Genomic DNA, 20106 nt, shown 5'->3' on the forward strand with positions numbered 1-20106 from the left:
TTCTAAGCTTTGAACTCTGGTTGAATGTTCTTCCACATTCATCACATTTATAAGGTTTCTCTCCTGTGTGTGTTCTTTGATGTATTCCAAGAAAATACATCCGACTAAATGTTTTCCCACATTCATCACATTTATAGGGCTTTTCCCCAGTGTGAATTCTTTGGTGTACTCTAAGGTACGATTTCTGTCTGAATGCTCTCCCACATTCATCACATTTATAGGGTTTTTCCCCAGTATGAATTATCTAATGATCTTCTAGGTATGATTTGAAAGAAAAAGTTTTCCCACAGTCATTGCATTCATAGGGTTTCTCCCGTGTGAATTCTCTGATGTACTGCTAGGGATGATTTAAATGCAAAAGTTTTCCCACAATGACTACATTCAAAGATATTCAGACCTATGTGTGCTTGCTGTAAAATAAATGACAACTCTTTAGAGAAGGAGTTCTGGCATTCATTGTATTCATAGTGTTCTTCCTTTCCATCAGTTTTATGAATTATATTGAAGGCTGGCTGAGAAGTAAAAATTTCCCTATATGCATTGTCCTCACAGCATTCTGTCATTGCATGAGTTCTTTGTTGTACTGTAATGGCTGAACTGTAGATGAGATTTTCTCCACATTCAAGAATTTTCATTCTTGAGTGAGTTTGGTAATAGTCTTTACAATGTGCTTTTTCACCCATGGATTGCTCTCCTGTATCAGTTCTCAGAAGCTGAGCAGTAATACTGAAATAGTTCTCATTTTTATTACATTCATTTTCCATAAATTCAGAGTGACTCTTCTCTTTGTGAAGACCTGGAGAGACAATAAGCACTGATTTATCTTGTATGTTTTATGTAACTGTATAATAAGATCTATTTTGTTTAAGTTCTCTTCCACATAAGTATCCTTTTTTTTCTGTCAATTAAAATGCCATACATTAAAATCAAAGTCATTTTTTTCAAGTATTTTGGGAAGCCATTGGTATATATTCACATAGGTACACCTGAAAGCATAGAATTAGTGATGGGAGTCCGACTATACCTGAATTATAATCTTATAAATTCATGACTAAAATAAAAGGAAAATAAGTATACTAGATTCTCACATATATGGGTATTTTTCTTAAAGAAAAAAATGTAAAAAAAAATGTTTTCTTTACTTGATTTTCCCAAAACTTTCTCTTGCTCGATATTCAATGTTGTGCTGTTGACTAGCTGTAAGTAATGTTCTTTCATTCCAGTTTATAGTCATCTAAAATTAAAATAGTTAAAAACTACAAGTAGCCAATCTGTTACATGGAAACATTTGATTATATACCATTATTTTATGTATCTACCACACATTTACATATGTATATATAGATGCATGTTTCTTTTTTTACTTTCTTATAAATAATATACAGGTTTCAAGTATATGTTCTCTATCTTCACTTTTTGATTTTTATTTACTTTTATTTATTTTTTTTTGCCTCCAGGGTTAGTGCTGGGGCTCAGTGTCTGCACTATGAATCCACTGCTCCTGGAGGATGCTTTTTTCTCACTTTTGTTGCCATTGTTATTGTTATTATTGTTATTGTTGTTACTGCTGCTGCTGTTGTTGGATTGGATAGAGAAATAGAGGCAGGAAAGACAGAGAGGGGGAGAGTAAGACAGACACCTGCAGACCTGCTTCACCACTTGTGAAGTGACCCCCCTGCAGGGGGAGCCAGGGGTCCTTGGGCTTTGTGCCTTGTGCACTTAGGCAGCTATTGCCTGACCCCCATCTTCACTTTTTACAAAATATATTTATTTATTTATTTATTATTTGATAGAGACAGAAAGAAATTGAGAGGGAAGGAAGAGACGAGACAGAGAAGGACGGACAGAGAGACACATGCATTTGCAGCCCTGGTTCACTACTCCTGAAACTATACCCCCATAGGTGACCAGGGCTTTGAATCCAAGCTATGCTTATCTTCATTTTTTTTTACCTTTTATGTTGGTGATATCAAGAAGGTGGACTACGTATTAAATTTTATTTTTTAATCAGACCACTTCTTAGCTCTGGTTTTTGGTGGTTCTGGGGATTGAATCTGGGAACTAGGTGCCTCAAGCATGAAAGTCTATTTATTTATTTATTTATTTAATTTCCTTTACTGGGGTATTAATGTTTCACATTTGATAGTGAATACAATAGTTTGTACATGCATAACATTTCTCAGTTTTTTACGTAACAATACAACCCCCACTAGGTCAGGCATTAAAGTCTTTTTTTTTTTTTTTTTTTTTTTTGCTTCCAGGGTTATTGCTGGGGCTCAGTGCCTGCACCACAAATTCACTGCCTCTGGAGGCCATTTTTTCCCCTTTTGTTGCCCTTGTTGTTGTAGCCTTGTTGTGGTTATTATTGTTATTGTTGATGTCATTTGTTGTTGGATAAGACAGAGAAATGGAGAGAGGAGGGGAAGACAGAGAGGGGGAGAGAGAGACAGACACCTACAGGCCTACTTCACTGCCTGTGAAGTGACTCCCCTGCAGGTGGGGAGCTGTGCCATACACCGGTCCTTGTGCTTGGCACCATGTGCACTTAACCTGCTGCGCTACTGGCTGACCCCCAAAAGTCTTAATAACCATTATGATATCTTCCCAGTTCCATGATGGTGGACTATGGACTTGTTATAATGACGGGAGAAAACAGAATTTGGAAAAATATATGTATTTGGCATTTTAATATGTAATGTTATAATCTGAATAAACAGTTGGGTAAAAATAAAAAAACTGAGTATGTATGTTAACATAATTTGGTTGAATGAAAAAAAGAAAGTTAAGAGACATGGATGAATTCAACAAAGAGAAAGACAAACAATTGACAGGAGTTTAGATTTAGAACATTATCATGATCTAGGTTCTTACCAACTGCTGATTACAATAGTAGTATACTCATTAGTTAAAATACTTCATTTGGAGTTCCTTTATACCACAGTTACACAGGCAAGAATTTGTCTCGATAAACAAATAATCCTTAAACTCAAGCTCTAAATATCTATCATTCCTAGGAACACATATATCTAGGGGGAAGTTGAAATGTAAATGGACAAAAACTATCTTTTCAGCTAGATTAAATTTAATGCTCTGCTAGTGCTCTGGTAATTTGAGAAACATGGGTGTTGTTTAATAATGAATTTACTCAACCATTAAATATGTTACTAACTTTATAACATGTAACATGATCACTCACATTCATAAGAATATGTAACTCCACTTTGTACGTACTTTTCAACATACCTAGTTTTTGAAAGAGACGACCCTATGAACAACATGTTTCAAGTTTCACCCATGAATTTTGTAAATATTTTTTTATTTGTATATCATAAAAGTGTATATATTTTACTTTTACTCTGCTGCTTCCCCAAATCCATACAATATCCAGTCTAAGAAGTCTTGGAGCAAACTTCCCAGGGGTAAAAAGATACAAAACTTAAGAGATTATTTCTACAAAATAATATTTTACACAACCTGTATAAACATTCAGTGTGGGAGTCGGGCTGTAGCGCAGCGGGTTAAGCGCAGGTGGCACAAAGCACAAGGACCAGCATAAGGATCCCGGTTCGAACCCCAGCTCCCCACCTGCAGGGGAGTCTCTTCACAGGTGGTGAAGCAGGTCTGCAGGTGTCTATATTTCTCTCCTCCTCTCTGTCTTCCCCTCCTCTCTCCATTTCTCTCTGTCCTATCCAACAACGACAACAACAATAATAACTACAACAATAAAACAACAAGGGCAACAAAAGGGAATAAATAAATAAAATAAATATTAAAAAAAAAACAAAAAACATTCAGTGTTCAAAATGTCATTGCACAAATTTAAAAGCCAATGGTATTTTTCAGTACTAGTTGATTGGACCATATAATTCTTCTACTTCCCTACCCCCCAAAACTTACATACCACGCCTTTCTGAATTTACTCTATATTTCAGTCTGTGAAATTCTTACAATGCAGATATCCTTCAGAGTTAAGATGTTTGACTGTTAATCTCACTCTAGCAAAACCTCATTGTGCAAAACAAAACACCTCACTCTCTCCAAATGTTACTGCTGATAGTTTTTTTTTGCAAGATGGGTACAGCTCCAACAATGGTAATTGACAATAGACCACGAGGTAGTATAGTAGATAAATGTAAGACACTACTGAATTTGATCCCTGACATTGCAACGTCTCAGAGTGATACTACTGGACCTTTCTCCCTTTCTTTCTCATCAACAATCATGTATTACAAAATAATAATGTTTTTTGGGGGGTCGGTAGCGGCTTACCAGGTTAAGCACACATAATACAAAATGATAATGTTTTTTAAAAAAATACTTATTTATTCCCTTTTGTTGCCCTTGTTTTATTGTTGTAATTGTTATTGTTGTTGTTATTGATGTTGTCATTGTTGGATAGGACAGAGAGAAATGGAGAGAGGAGGGGAAGACAGAGAGGGGGAGAGAAAGACAGACACCTGCAGACCTGCTTCAGCACCTGTGAAGCGACTCCCCTGCAGGTGGGGAGCCGGGGGCTTGAACTGGGATCCTTACGCTGGTCCTTGCGCTTTGTGCTACGTGTGCTTAACTCGCTGCACTACTGCCTGACTCCCATGATGTTGTATTAGCCATAAAACAAACACTAATAAGTATGTGTTATATTTCTGATCTAAATATGCCATTTCCACCTTCTGAGGGTGGGTTTCAACAAGTAAATATGTTAGTCATTGCAGGAATTATAATCTCAGGAGTTATTAACTTGTACCACAGGATGAAAATGAATACAAATACTACATAAAAAACTATGGTTTATGAAAGCAAGCATGTAACTGGCTATCTCAAAAAAATATATATATATAATAAATATAATTTATTAACTCCTATTCAAGAAGTTCAGTTGTGGTCCTCTGTATTCAGTAAGAAATCAAAAGTACATATAATTCTACCATATCTAATGCTAAATTCATCTTCCTCATTCTTTCACTTTCTTTTATTATTATTATTTTTTAAAATTTTTACCAGAGCACTGCTTAGTCTGGCTCATGGTAGTATTGGGGACTGAACCTGGGACCTTGGAGCCTCAGGCATAAGAGTCTCTTTGCATACCCATTATGCTATCTCACCTGCCACCAAATTTAATGTAATTACATAGGTTTTTCTTTCTTAGGAATACACTTCAGTGATAACTTTTTCTATCTTTAATATAGCATTTCCTCTCTAATAATGAGAAAGGTTTTTTTGGGGGGTTTACAGTATTTACATTTAGAGTTTTACATAATTCATTATGAGACAGTATCTAGTAACTTCCTACTACCAACCACTGATCTAATTATTATATCTTTCCTCCTTTTAAATGTTTACTTTGAGTTGCTTTAGTGATTTCTTTTAATTCAATTTTCTGTGGGTCAATATAAATGCTTTCTTGATCTGTCATATATAAAGAGTATCCTCTGGGGGGCTGTACAGTGGTGCATCTGATTTGATGTAGATATCACCAAGTGTAAAGACCCAAGTTCAAGCCCCCACTCCTCACCTGCAAGTGGGAAACTTCATGAGCAGTGAAGCAGGTCTGCAGGTGTCTCTCTCTCTCCCTCTCTATCTCCCCTTCCCCTTTCAATTTCTCTCTGTTCTGGCAAATAAAAATAGAAAGAAAAAAAAATGGTTGCCAGGAGTGGTGGATTTATAGTTCAGCCTCTGAGCACCAGTGATAACCCTGGTGGTAAACAAACAAACAAAAAACTTTGTTCCCAGTTTAAAAGATGGAAAAAATAAAAATTGGACTGTACCATGTTAGCTATATCCTCCACACCTACATTTTATTGACCTACTAATTCTAATTTATTATTATTTTGATCCACTCATTCTAAATGTGCCCATCTTTAACGCACCCATTTTGAAGTTAGTTTTTTTTTTTTTAATTTAGTTTTCAAGGGATATCTGCGGTCAGCACTCCAAAGCTTACGTGGATAATTCCTGCTCAGAAATTCATGCTCTAATAACCATCGATCTTCTCCTTGTTCCAACCTGATGATCATTTCTGGTTTTATAAAGCAATGTCCTGTAAATGGTAACCAATTTAGGACATGGGTTTATGCATGGTTTTTGATGACACTGAATCTAAATTCAGAAAATTCTTAGCTTCAGGAGGGGAACAGTAAGGGTATTCACTTGATCTTTTCTTTGGGGAAGTAAAAAAATACTTTCAAATTTTCACATTTACTTATTATATAGAGAAAGTCAGAAATTGAGAGGGATAATAGAGAAGAAGAGAGAGGGACATTTGCAGCACTTCTTCACCACTTGCAAAGCTTTCCTCCTACAGGTGGGGAATGGGGGAACTGAACCTGGGTCCTTGTGCATTATGCCATGTGCACTCAACCAGGTATGCCACCATCTGGCTCCAAAAAACTATTTTCATATGCTCAAGAGAGATCATGTTCCTGAAATCATGAAATAACAAACTGAAACAATACTAAATTGTAATGAGTTCTGATTTACTGGGGTTCAAGAAACCCAATAAGAATTTCTACTTTGACCATATAGAGTAAAGAATTCCTGTGGTCTGGGAGATGGCACAGTGGATAAAGCTTTGGATTCTCAAGCATAAAGTCCCTAGTTCAATCCCTGGCAGCACATAAATCAGAGTGATGTCTAATTCATTCTCTCTCTCTCTCCTATCTTTCTTCATTAATAAATAAAATCTTAAAAAAATAATTGTTTCAGATCAAACAACTCAAAACCATACAGACCATCTGAGTTCCTATAGGCTGCAGTTTCCATGCACTCCTTCACTTAGAGTAGGCATTATCTGTGAGCACAGACTGGATAATCCCTGGATTTTCTGCTGTCCACTTCGAGGCGCTTCCAATTGCAGATTCTGTACACTCCTTATTCTCTGTCCAACCTATCTAGCTGAATTTCACCACAGCACCTGTGCACTCACATTGTCATCTCCAGGAACATTCAAGTCCCATTTACCACTTCACTGCAACTATACTACCACCACTACTTTGGACCAGTAGTTGCTGGGAAATCCTAACTCTTGGCCAGTCTATGTATGACATGCATAGGGAACTCTTAGTGATGACTAGGTTCACTCAAGCAAGATGTCCTGGCTCAGGCTGTCAAAGACACCAACACACAATGGGGGTGGGGGCTGGGGATAAAAGAACTCATGATTAAAAAAAAAAACACAGAAGAAAACCATACATTACAGATATATAACCTTTCTAGCAGAAAGAAAGTAATAAAAGTAAGAGCGAACATAAAGGAAACAGAAACAAAAAGATGCTATAAAAGAGCAGTGAAACTTAGAGCTATTTTTTGAAAGGGAAATGAAATGGACAAACCCTTAGCAATGTTCACTAAAACAAAAAGGGAGAAAATCTTAAAAAATAGAATCAGAAATGGAAAGAGAACCACAATGGATTCCTAGACAGACAAATGATCATAATAGGTTGCTACAGACAACTTTACATCATTAACCTGGAAAACCTAGAAATAGATATATTCTTAGACTTCCTTTGACTGAACTAGGAGGAAGTAGAAAACATGAACAGACTATATTAATATAAAGTCAGGAAATTGAAACAGTAATCAAGTCTCCCCCAAACAAAACCCTTCCCAGATGATTTTATTAGTTAAGCTCTATCAAACCCTTAGAAAGGATCTGACACCTTCTCTTCTCAAGCTGTTTCAAAATACTGAAATAAGGGAGAATTTGAGTCCAATTTATGGCAAATTAGATAATTTCTAAATATTTTATGACTGTAAGTTAGAACACAAAACAAGCAGATTTTGACTCTGAGTGTGGTGATCCTGTTTATTATTGTGAATTGTGGTGGGTGAGTCTTGGGAATACATTCATAAGGATTTATGAGCTGTGGGATGAAGTTAAGCAGTTCATGGAAATGAAGGGAAAAACTACCTGGGAACTCAATGATTCAAGTGGCTGGTTATGTGATCTACTGTTTATAGATGTTGAACTTCTCTGAGCTCAGTGTCATCCTGTAGGACCCTATCCAGCATCTTAGCTTTCTGTCTCTCTCTCTTTTTTTTTTTTTCCCACCTCCAGGGTTATCGCTGGGTACTGGTGCCTGCACTATGAATCCACTGCTCCTGGCAGCCATTTTTTTATTGTTACTGTTATTGTTAATGTTGTTGCTGCTACTGTTGTTGGATAGGGCACAGAGACACTGAGAGAGGACGGTAAGACAGAGGGGGGGAGAAGAAGACCTGCAGACCTGCTTCACCACTTGCAAAGCGACCGCCCTGCAGGTAGGAGCCGGGGGCTCAAACCAGGATCCTTGTGCTGGCCCTTGCACTTTGCACTATATGTGCTTAACCCAGTGTGCTACCACCCAGAGCCCAGCTTCCTATTTCTACTCTCAAATGTGAAGTCATTTGAAGCTAAATTAAGGTTGTGGAAAATGCATCTCTAAAGGAATGAAATGGTGTACTTCCCTACAGTAAAAGGACAACATTTGAATATGCTGGTGAACGTGGGCAACTAGCTGAGGCATTTAATCAAAGATTCAAAGATGTGAAAAGTAAACAAATGGAGCCGAACATTTTTGCTTGTTCAATGTGGAACAAGCTGATGTGCCTGATAGCTTACAACACAAAATCATTCAGCTGCAAAGTGATCATGAGCTGAAGACTAGGCACAACAGACGTTCACTGCTTGAGTTTTAAAAATGTCACATAAGCTATGCTGAATCTCCCACTTTGCAGGGACATATATGGGAATCTGCCCTTGTATTCAGAACAACTTCCTGATGCAAACAGTTCTTTTAAAAACTTATTAGCACAAAAGAACTGGAGAAGATTATGCTTAGCAAAATAAGAGATGAAAGATAGTTCATCTACTACTGGATGGTTTCACTCCTATGTGGAATCCAGAGAAGTGACACATAGGAACTTGCAAACAAAACAAAGCAAAAGCAACAAAACCCCAGAAGCAAACAAACTGTTTCTTTGACTTGTGAGAATTATGGTGGTTATCTGTGGGAAGTAGGAGGGCAGGGGTACAGAACTTGGTGGTGGGTGTGATGTTGAACTATACCTGTAATCTTACAATTTTGTAAGCTACTATTAATCACAAATAAAAACAAAACCAAAATGTCATCATAATGTACTTCAGACTGACCATCAGAAACCTGGAAAAGCAGCTGTGAGTAGCAACATCAATGCCAGTTAACCTCACATGCTTTACCAAAGAGAAGCAGCTGTAGCCATCATATCAAAGTTAACTTTGTTTAACAAAATATAATAGGCTAATTTTTAAAAGTGATTTAATAATGATCGACAGGAACATAGGATGAGAGGCACACAATTCTACACAATTCCCACCAATAGAGTTCTGTATCCTATTCCCTCCATTGGAAGCTTTTCTATTCTTTATCTCTCCAGGAGCATGAACCCAGGATCATTATGGGGTGCAGAAGGTGGCAGGTCTGGCTTCTGTAATTGCTTCTCCACTGGACATGGGCATTGACAGGCTGATACATACTCTGAACAGGCTAATTTTTAAGTGCATAATTTTATATGGCCATGAATGATATTATAAATATTCAAATGGCCTTTGGCAGAATTAAAGGTTCCCTTCCCCTGAGCTAGAGGGTGTCTACCACTCTAGGAATAGTAAGTCAGAAGACTATGAACACCCAGATTGTCTCACAGCTACAAAAGTAAAACAACAACAGAGCAAAGGAATACAACAGGATAAAAATAAACCATAAATTTACATGCACATATCAAATAAACGACAAATATTGTCCCTATGACAACCTTTATTAGAATCATCAAAGAAGTAAATGCAATAAAACTTAAAATTAACTTAGCCCACACTAAAATCCTAGGTGTATTTCCTCCCTAATTTGAGGCCAGACCCCAGAGACCCCATACCAATTTGGATACAACAAATAACACTCTATGCTTTAACAAGTGGGAGAAAGTCTAAATTCATCAGATACAGAATTATAAAAGCTGGATAAGGACAAGAGACTGGCTCACTTAATGATGGCCTTTCTCATCAATACCAGGCCACCCATCATCTGTCATGGAATCTTTGGATTCCCACATAGATATGATGGGTCTCTAGCAGACCCCCTGTCTTCACCATAACTGGTCACTTCCATCAGGAACATCATCACAAGTCCTCTTGTGGGCCTCTCCAGAAGCTTGCCCTCACTATAATGTAGCAGTGGTAGGTACTGTCCCACTCTCGGAAGGGACGCTGTGTCATCCTTCTCTGCCATTCTAGGAGGACTGACCCTGAAATGAATGCAGTCTAGAATGTCCTCAGCTATGACCATGAACTGCAAGCTCAGACTAACAGGACTCAGAGGTTACCCAGCCTCTTGTTGCTAAATATGGTGGGAAAGGTGTGAAATTGTACGCCTGTTATCTCATAGTTTTGTAAATCAATATTAAATCACTAATAAAAAATGTAAAAAAGTCAACCCAGAGTGAAGCCTCCACAATGACAAAAAAAAAAAAAAAAGAAGAAAGAAAATATTTTATATCATTATTTTGGTGGTGATAAATCACTTGTAGACACTTTGGACCCTAAGACAGTATACAGTGAACATTATTTACTTTTGTTTTTTGTTAAGTATATAAAAATATACAGTTAATAATTAAAAGGGGGCCAGGAGGTGCTGAACCTGGTTAAGTGGACACATTATAGTGCACAAGGACCCCGGTTCAAGCCCCTGGTCCCCACCTGCAGGGGGAAAGCTTCATGAGTGGTGAAGCAGGGCTGCAGGGGTCTCTCTGTCCCTCTCCTTCTCCTCTCAATTTCTCTCTGTCTCTATCCAATAATAAAGGAATAAAAAAAAGAATTAAAAAGAAGGGGAAAGGTAGATAGCATAATGGTTATGCAAACAGACATTCATGCCTGAGGCTCCAAAGTCCTAGGTTCAATCTCCCACACCACTATAAGCCAGAGCTGAGCAGTGCTCTGGTGTTTCTCTCTCTCTCTGTGTCTCTCTCTCTCAAAAATAAAATAAATAAAATATTAAAAAAAGAAGAATGAAAACTTAAAGAGTAGAGAGGAAGAAAACAGACTAGCTTTCTGGAGGGAGTCACATGGTAAAGTCTTCTCACCTACTGAAGCAAGGTTGCTGTAGTTTTCCAACATCACATCACGGTACAAGATCCTCTGAGAAGGGCCCATGTAGCACCACTCCTCCTGGGTGAACTCTACAGTCACATCCTTGAATGACAGTGATGCCTGTGTCAAAACAGCACATTTTCTAGTTCAATCTGACGTGTTGAAAAGCAAATTATACAGAAAATATCTTTGGAAACCCCCTGTCCCTTGTTTACTGTTGACAATTAAGACAACAGCATTGTCTTACAATCTGGGTATACTCAGCTGTGGGAAAATATTTTATTCATATGCCCTAATGTATTTGTAAATAAATTTACAATATATCACTAAACTGGATAATCTAAAAGAAATGGATGAATTCTTGAATGATACAGTCTACCAAGAATGAATTAGAAGGGTTTAGAAAACAAACCAATGGGGGCCAGGTGGTAGAGTACCCAGCTGAGCACACAATCACCCCCACCATACACAAGGATCTGAGTTCAAGCCTCTAGTCCCCACCTGCAGGGGGAAGTTTTACAATTGGTGAAACAGTGCTGTAGGTGACTTTCTCTTCCTCCTCTCCATACTCTCCTTCCGTCTCACTTTCTCTGTCTTTATTATTTTTTTTAAAAATCCTACTAGGGAACGATAGAAACAGGTTGGGGGTATGAACTGACCTGCTAATGCCCATGTCCAGCAGAGAAGGAGTTACAGAAGCCAGACTTCTGCACTCCAAAAATAATTTTGGTCCATATTCCCAGAGGGGTATAAATGTTAGGGAAGATGACTGGAGGGCTCTGAAACCTAACTCCATTAGGACCCAGAGAGAGATGGAGGGGACAAAAAAGGAAAGACATTTAGAAGTAGTAATAGGTGTAGCTGTGACTTAAAATGGAAGAGAAGGCAGGACCATAGGAAAAATTGGGGGAGGGAAGGATATAGATAAGTAGACAGATCATTATAGAAATAATAGTTAGACTTCCGGAGGCGGAGCTACAAGCAGCAGATCGCTTTCTCTCCTCTCCTCTCCTCTCCCGGATCAACTAGGAATACCAAAGGAGACCACCCGGACCGAAACAAGACAGGACTAGAATGACCACAGAAACCCAGTAAATCACCCGTGAGTACAAACACGCGTGGCTGGTGACAGAGAGGAGAGAGGGGCCTAAGGAGAGATTAAGTGACTGCTAACAGTTCGACAGTTTGTCAGTGGAGACAACACCTCCAGTCTGCTCCACCAACAAGGGGACAGCTGAAGGGAGGAAAGGACTCCCCAGAGACTCACCAAGTACAGCTCTGAGTCTCCATTGCTACTACCCTCAGAATCTGGAGCAGCAACAGGGAGGGACACCAGGGCACAGAGATCTAACCGGGAAACTCAGGAGAAGACCTATACCTCGGTGGCATAGCTGAAGGGCTGTGAAAGTCTCTTTGCATAACCACTGGATTATCTCTGCCACACCCTGCTTTATCTCTTGGTCAGGAGTCATTGATTAAGCCAAGAAGCCTACTGATAGTTTAAAAGCCCTCAGGCTACCATAGCCTACAGGGGAAAAAAAAAAAAGGCTTTTACACCACTGAACTCCAACTCAGGGATTGAAAAACCTCTTAACTTATATAAAATGGTTAAAACAACAAGAAAAAATAATGGAGACTCGAACCAGGACAAGAGTCCAGCTAAAAGTCCTCCAGAGGGCAAAGCACAAAACAACGAGTTCAACATCCAAACATTAGCTAAGGAAATAATAACAGGAGTGAGTAAAGAATTTGAAAAAATTGTAATCAGAACTGCAGGAACAACAAATGAGAATATGGAAGAAAATTCTAATTATCTCATGGTTATTAGAGAGCTGAAAGCTGAAATTGCTGAGCTAAGAAGGCAACTAGCTGAACAAGCTAAAACAGTATCAGAGCAGGGCAACAAAATAGATGAACTCCAGAAAGCAGTAGAGGGCAGAGAGAATAGAATCAATGAGGCTGAAGACAGAATTAGCAAGATTGAGGATGAATTAGAGACAACTAAAGAAGAAGTAAGAGATCTCAAAAAGAGATTAAGAGATGCTGAAAACAACAACAGAGTCCTATGGGATGACTTCAAAAGAAACAATATACGCATTATTGGCTTACCAGAGGAAGAAAGAGAAGGGGAGGAAGAAAGCGTTCTCCAGGCCATAATAGCTGAAAATTTCTCTAGTCTAGACAACACCAAAGACATAAAGATTCAAGAAGCCCAGAGGGTCCCAAACAGAATTAACCCAGACCTAAAGACACCAAGACATGTCATACTTAGATTGGAAAGGAATAAGGATAAAGAAAGGATCCTCAAGGCTGCAAGAGAAAAACAAAGAGTCACCTACAAAGGAAAACCCATAAGATTAGCAGCAGACTTCTCCATACAAACACTACAGGCCAGAAGAGAATGGCAAGATATCTATCGAGTGCTCAATGACAAAGGCTTTCAGCCAAGAATACTATATCCTGCTAGACTGTCATTCAGACTAGATGGAAGCATCAAAACCTTCTCAGACAAGCAACAGTTGAAGGAAGCAACCATCACCAAGCCTGCCTTGAAAGAAGTTCTGAAAGGTTTCCTATAAACAACCAGACCACCACAAATAGAACATATATCAAAACACTCTAAAACTCTACAAGAATGGCGTTAAAATATCTTCAATCTTTGATATCAATAAATGTGAATGGCCTGAATTCACCTATTAAAAGACACAGAGTAGGAAGATGGATCAGAAAACACAACCCAACAATATGTTGTCTACAGGAAACTCACCTAACGCAACAAGACAAACACAGACTTAAAGTGAAAGGATGGAAAACTATCATTCAAGCCAATGGCCCACAAAAAAAAGGGCAGGAACAGCTATTCTCATATCTGACATGATAGACTTTAAAATACATAAGATTAAAAAAGATAGGAATGGACACTACTTAATGCTCAGAGGATCAGTCAATCAAGAGGACTTAACAATTATTAATATCTATGCACCCAATGAGAAGCCATCTAAATACATCAAACTTCTACTGAAAGAGCTACAGCAATATATTAACAGTAACACAATCATAGTAGGGGACTTCAACACCCCACTATCTCAACTTGACAGATCATCCAGGAAGAAAATCAGTAAAGACATAAGGGAGCTAAATGAAGAGATAGATAACCTAGAACTATTGGACATTTTCAGAGTCATTCAGAGCAAGTTGTGGTATATATACACAATGGAATACTACTCAGCTGTAAAAAATGGTGACTTCACCGTTTTCAGCTGATCTTGGATGGACCTTGAAAAAATCATGTTGAGTGAAATAAGTCAGAAACAGAAGGATGAATATGGGATGATCTCACTCTCAGGCCGAAGTTGAAAAACAAGATTAGAAAAGAAAACACAAGTCGAACCTGAAATGGAATTGGAGTATTACACCAAAGCAAAAGACTCTGGGGTGGGTGGGTGGGTGGGGAGAATACAGGTCCATGAAAAATGATGAATGAAATAGTGGGGGTTTTATTGCTAAATGGGAATCTGGGGAATGTTATGCATGTAAAAAAAAAAAAAAAAAAGAAGTAGAAACGCAAAGCAGAAATTGACTGAGTTTGGAGTATGGCACCAAAGTAAGAAAGCAGAAGTATACTAGAGTTTGCAGTGAGTACCTCCCTAATACTTCCTCTCCACTTTTCCAAGCTTTGGGTCCATGATTGCTCAACAATTTGTTTGGCTTTGTATGTTAACTCTCTTTTCAGTCACCAGGTTCCAGGTATCATCAGGATGCCGGCCAGACTTCCCTGGATTGAAGACACCACCAATGTGTCCTGGAGCTCAGCTTCCCCAGAGACCCATCCTACTAGGGAAAGAGAGAGGCAGACTGGGAGTATGGACCAACCAGTCAACGCCCATGTTCAGCGAGGAAGCAATTACAGAAGCCAGACCTTCTACCTTCTGCAACCCTCAATGACCCTGGGTCCATGCTCCCAGAGGGATAGAGAATGGGAAAGCTATTGGGGGAGGGGGTGGGATATGGAGATTGGGCGGTGGGAATTGTGTGGAGTTGTACCCCTCCTACCCTATGGTTTTGTTAATTAATCCTTTCTTAAATAAAAAAAAAAGAATAAAATATTAAACAAAAAAAAAAAAAAAAGAAATAATAGTTAACCTATATCTGTGACCTTGGGAGAGCCACTACAGTTTCCAATGAAGGGAATGGGGACACAGAACTCTGGTGGTGGGAATAGTGTGGAACTGTACCCGTTATTTTGTAAATCACTAATAAAAATAAAATTTAGAAAATCCACAGGGAAAAAAACAACCCAGTCAACTACAATGAAAGAAATGGAAACTCAGGATTAGTTTTTTTTTAAATATTTATTTATTTATTCCCTTTTGTTGCTCTTGTTTTATTGTTGTAGTTATTATTGATGTCATTGTTGTTGGATAGGACAGAGAGAAATGGAGAGAGGAGGAGAAGACAGAGGGGGAGAGAAAGATAGACACTTGCAGACCTGCTTCACCGCCTGTGAAGCGACTCCCCTGCAGGTGGAGAGCCGGGGTCTTGAACCGGGATCCTTATGCCAATCCTTGCGCTTCACGCCACCTATGCTTAACCCTCTGTGCTACTGCTCGACTTCCAGGATTAGATAGTTCTAATAATGAGTATTATAAAACTTTTATTGAAGATCTTTTTAAAAAATATTTTATTTATTTATTGTCCCTTTTTGTTGCCCTTGTTGTTTTTATCATTGTTGTGGTTATTATTATTGTTGTTATTGTTGTTGTCAGATAGGACAGAGAGAAATGGAGAAAGGAGGGGAAGACAGAGAAGGGGAGAGAAAGATAGACACCTGCAGACCTGCTTCATTGCTTGTGAAGCGACCTCCCCTGCAGGTGGGGATCCTAACGCTGGTCCTTGAGTTTTGTGCCAGGTGCGCTTAACCTGCTGTGCTACAGCCTGATCCCCCATGGAAGACCTTTTACTAATCTTTTTAATACTCTTCTAAAAAACTGATGATAGAGGAATACTCTTAACACTTTTTTTAATGGAATTCACATCATCCTAATGCCAAAAGCTGACAAAGATGCAACAACAACAACAAAAAGAAACTACACATCCATATTCCATTGATGAACATTAGATGCCAAGATTCTTGACAAAATCTGAACAAATTGAATTTAACACTGCATTATCAAACTGTACACTGTGATCAACCGGGATTTATCCCAGGGATGCAAGGATGGTTCAACATATATGTTAATCAATGTAATTCACAATATCAACAGTAGGAAAGTAAAAAAACACACACACAATTATTTCAATAGATGCAATAAGCCTTTGACAAGATTTGATATTCTTTTATGATTCAGACTTTTAAAATATAGGAATTGAGAAAATATCCCTCAACCTAGTAAAAGCCATAAATAAAAAGTTCTACGGCCAACATCATAGTCAATTGTGAGAAACTAAAAGCTTTTCCTCTTATATCAGGAACAAGGCAAAGCTGTCCACTATTACTATTCCTAGTCTACAGACCCTTGGAATTTCTAGTCATAGCAATTATGCAATAAACTAAATTAAAAGGACTGAAATTAGAAGAGAAATAAAATCATCACTATTTGCAGATGACATGATAGTACACATAGAAAAACCTCAGAATCCAGTAGAGATCATCGCTTACAAATTATTAGCTAGCAATCTGCTTACTGAAGTAAATAAATTCATCAACAAAGGTTACTGACCAAAAGTCAGTAGCAAACATCAGTTAATGAAACTATAATTTCCTACAATTGCCTACATTGCATTCATACCTCTCCTTTCCTATTTAATTTATGTAAACTTATAACTTCATAAATCCACGGCAACATTGGAAATCAGTTAACAAGCTTACCTGAGAAGTGTTCATTCTGCTGATCTTGAAAAAAATAGAATCTGGAAGATTCAGCTGGGAGGTGAGGCAAGACCTGCAAATACATAGTACAGCCAAGACATAGAAATAGACTTGTGCAGAAAAATCAGTGCTTTCCATGCATCAAATGTAAACTTTTCTGTTTAAACAATTCTGCTGTTTTTCTGAACGATTAACAGAAACAAAGGAGAATCATTTAAATATTTAAAGGACCAGCATTTGCTTTTTCATTAAAATTAAGAGAAAATATACTCAAGCTGCAGATTTTAACTGTTTTCTTAGGAACATAATTCTACCCCTCTATTGCTCCATTCCACAAAACCACAGCTACTTAAGTTCTCCCACAAAGTGACTGTTCAGTAAAAATACAGCCATGATGTCACCCCATTTCACTTCCTCCTTATAAAATCGAATCCAAACTCTTCACTTTTTCATGTTTAGTGGGTTTTGGCTATTCTAATGCCTACAAATCTAGGTAAGGACATAAGAATAGCTTGTGGCTGTGTGATTATAGGCCTTGTTCTGCACTTCGATGTTTTTGCCTCTGCTTTCAATTACTAGCTAGGTGATTTTTTCACTCTTCTGCAGAGATGTTCTCTACCAGGCCAAATTCCTGTTGTTTATAACCTCCTGATTTCTTACATCAGAAGAAATGCATTAATTGTTCTAAATAAACTTGTTTACAAATAATTTTGAAAGCTGGATCTGAAAACCAAATACACTGTAGGGTCACAAAACTCTTGAAACTCATTGTAACTTCAGATTTGAAACACAACCCACAAGCCAGTGCATGGTGAACTAGAAGCCTCTGGCCAGAGCATGCTGAGGAAATACTTGAAATTCCATTAAACATTCCACAGTGGGGAAGCTGCACTCACAACCCTTCCATTCCCCCCCCCCCCCCCAAGTGTTAAAGGCAGGTCACTTGCTATTATTGTGAAGGTAGTAATATTGGGTTGGGGGCAGGTGTGATTTGCAGTTGAAATTACAGACTGAAGCTTCATGTACCAGAGATTTGACTTTTCTTCGCTACTAGCTTATGACCTGAGCACATCACTGTAGAGTGATGGCTTCACAAAATCGTTGTGAAGTTTACACGAGGTTCCCACTGAATAGAAAAAAAAAATGCTTTGTGGATATAATAGTATTGCCATTCAGTTTTGTTTTACAGGTAGTAACTTCTCTATCACTATATAGCAACTATTTTCAGATAAGTCTTAAAAAGAGACAAGAAGCACCAAATGCAGTAAATTCTGCCCTGCTAGTTCTCAGATCCTAAAGTAAGACTTAATATCTAACTTAGTTGCAGTTACCTATCCTCTCATGTGTGAAATTTTAAATTAGTCCGTCTGGAGTTTTTAGATAAGCACTAGCAAGGTCATTTGTTGGATAAATCTCCTAACCCATTCTCCTAAGTGAAGCTAACACTCCCTAAAGCAATAATTTCTTTCCTTTGACTAAAAACCTCCCAGTGTCACAATTATAAAAATGAAGCTTCAAGTTTGTACAACTCCTCTAAGAAACTTTTTATTTGTTAGATGAACTGATGATGCCCATGAGTTAATGTATCCCTCGATAAAAGTAACTAGATCTTTAACTTTATTTATTTTCTTTAAGTCAGAGAAACCAGAATCTTGAGCAGGTGACTTGACCCCTGGCCTAAAGTGGCAGGTTCGGGCCGCGCACTCTGTCCAGCACTCAAGTACTGACACTAAGCACAGGCAGCTAAACGAGCTCACTCTCCCCAGTGCCCACGGACTTCCAGATCGAGGTCCCCCAGCAGTCCCGTCCGGGAGATTTTTGTCATTTTCTCATCCCTATTCCCCTTGCACAAGCCCACCCCTGTACACTAGGTTCCAGCCCACCAGGATCCCCACCCCTGGCGCTTGAACCTGGGCCGACCCTCCTACAACTGTATCTGGAATTCCGTGAGCTCCCGCCTCTGCGGCTGCGCACAGGGCAGAAGCGCGGCTACGTGCTGAGTAGGCGCATGCGCGGGTGCAGCCAGAGGACCAGTTCCCAGAGTGCTGCGCGGCGAGTTTCGCTGCGGGCCTGGAGACGACGTTTCCCAGGAGCCGCTGCGCCCGCGTTTCCCGACTTGGCTGAGTTATCGGTTTCTACTTCTTCAGAGGGCTGTTAAATTGTCCTGTATTTTTCTTGCCCGTTCTTCAGAGTCCCCCCGGTTCCGCGTTAAATTGGTAGTTTACAGCCAATTGCAGCACGCAGTCCTCTAACAGATTCCGACTGAGTAAACAAAACCTTGCAATTCTTTTTCAGACAGCTGGCGCATCTTAATTGTAAAGTTAAAACCGAGGTCACAGCGGGACATGTACTGATTTTATAAAGACGCGCATAGAAAATAATTAGGATCGGGAATTTGTCTTTGTAATTTTTTGCAAGTTTTCAGCCAGATAGGGCCAAATGTTATTGAGATTGAGGAAATTACTACAGAGGATGCATATTTTTACCTCTTAGTGCTTGCAAAATTTGCTATACAGTCTTTAAAAATGTTGGTGGCGGGAGGCAGCAAGAGTATATGAATCCTACCTCTAACAGTGTATCTTTTAAATTCGAAGGTGATCATAGTATTTAAGGTGGCAGAAGATGATCATCAGGGTTAAGGTTGTGACTTAGGGATAGTTAAAAGTGAAAATTAGTAGTACTAAATGAAAAATTTCCATCGCTCACCAAGTCCTGTATAGGTTCCTTCAGTACATTTCAACTAGAAGTCTAAACTTCCGACACAAAAGACAAAACATTAACAGTTCAACACTTCAACCAGAGGATGTCGCTAAGTCCTCCCTAATTAAAGTCCTTGCCTGGAAAAGAATAATAATGATTAATAATAATAATAATAATAATAATAAAAACCAACTAGTCATATGGAAACAAATTCTGGAATGAGAAGCATGCTCAAGAAAGTTCAACAGTACTAAAGCTGAAGTCAAAAGGGAGGACTCAGAAGAAAATTTAGATGAACTTAGCATGCTGAATCAGGTGCCTTTTAAAAAGAGAGTCTATAATTTACTACAATTGTGGGGGTAAAGGATCTTCCAGTTTCCGTTACTACTGATACCTTTACTGGGATCATCAATATTCATATAAGAATACTTCATTTATAGGC

The 20106-nt window shown here is 38.6% G+C and overlaps 1 protein-coding gene across 1 annotated transcript; it reads right to left on the minus strand.

The window, feature by feature from the left end:
* Positions 1–299: 299 nt before the first annotated feature.
* On the minus strand, positions 300–17267 carry LOC103128971 (zinc finger protein 782-like). The gene is made up of 4 exons (XM_060200803.1): positions 16965–17267; positions 11089–11215; positions 5942–6037; positions 300–796 (listed from the first exon to the last, which is right to left on the minus strand). Exons 1-4 carry the CDS (start codon positions 17100–17102, stop codon positions 300–302), a joined length of 858 nt encoding a protein of 285 aa, XP_060056786.1. The 5' UTR covers positions 17103–17267.
* Between the last annotated feature and the right edge of the window lie 2839 nt (positions 17268–20106).

The sequence above is a fragment of the Erinaceus europaeus genome, chromosome 10 (genome assembly GCF_950295315.1).
Source record: "Erinaceus europaeus chromosome 10, mEriEur2.1, whole genome shotgun sequence".
Taxonomy (NCBI): domain Eukaryota; kingdom Metazoa; phylum Chordata; class Mammalia; order Eulipotyphla; family Erinaceidae; genus Erinaceus; species Erinaceus europaeus.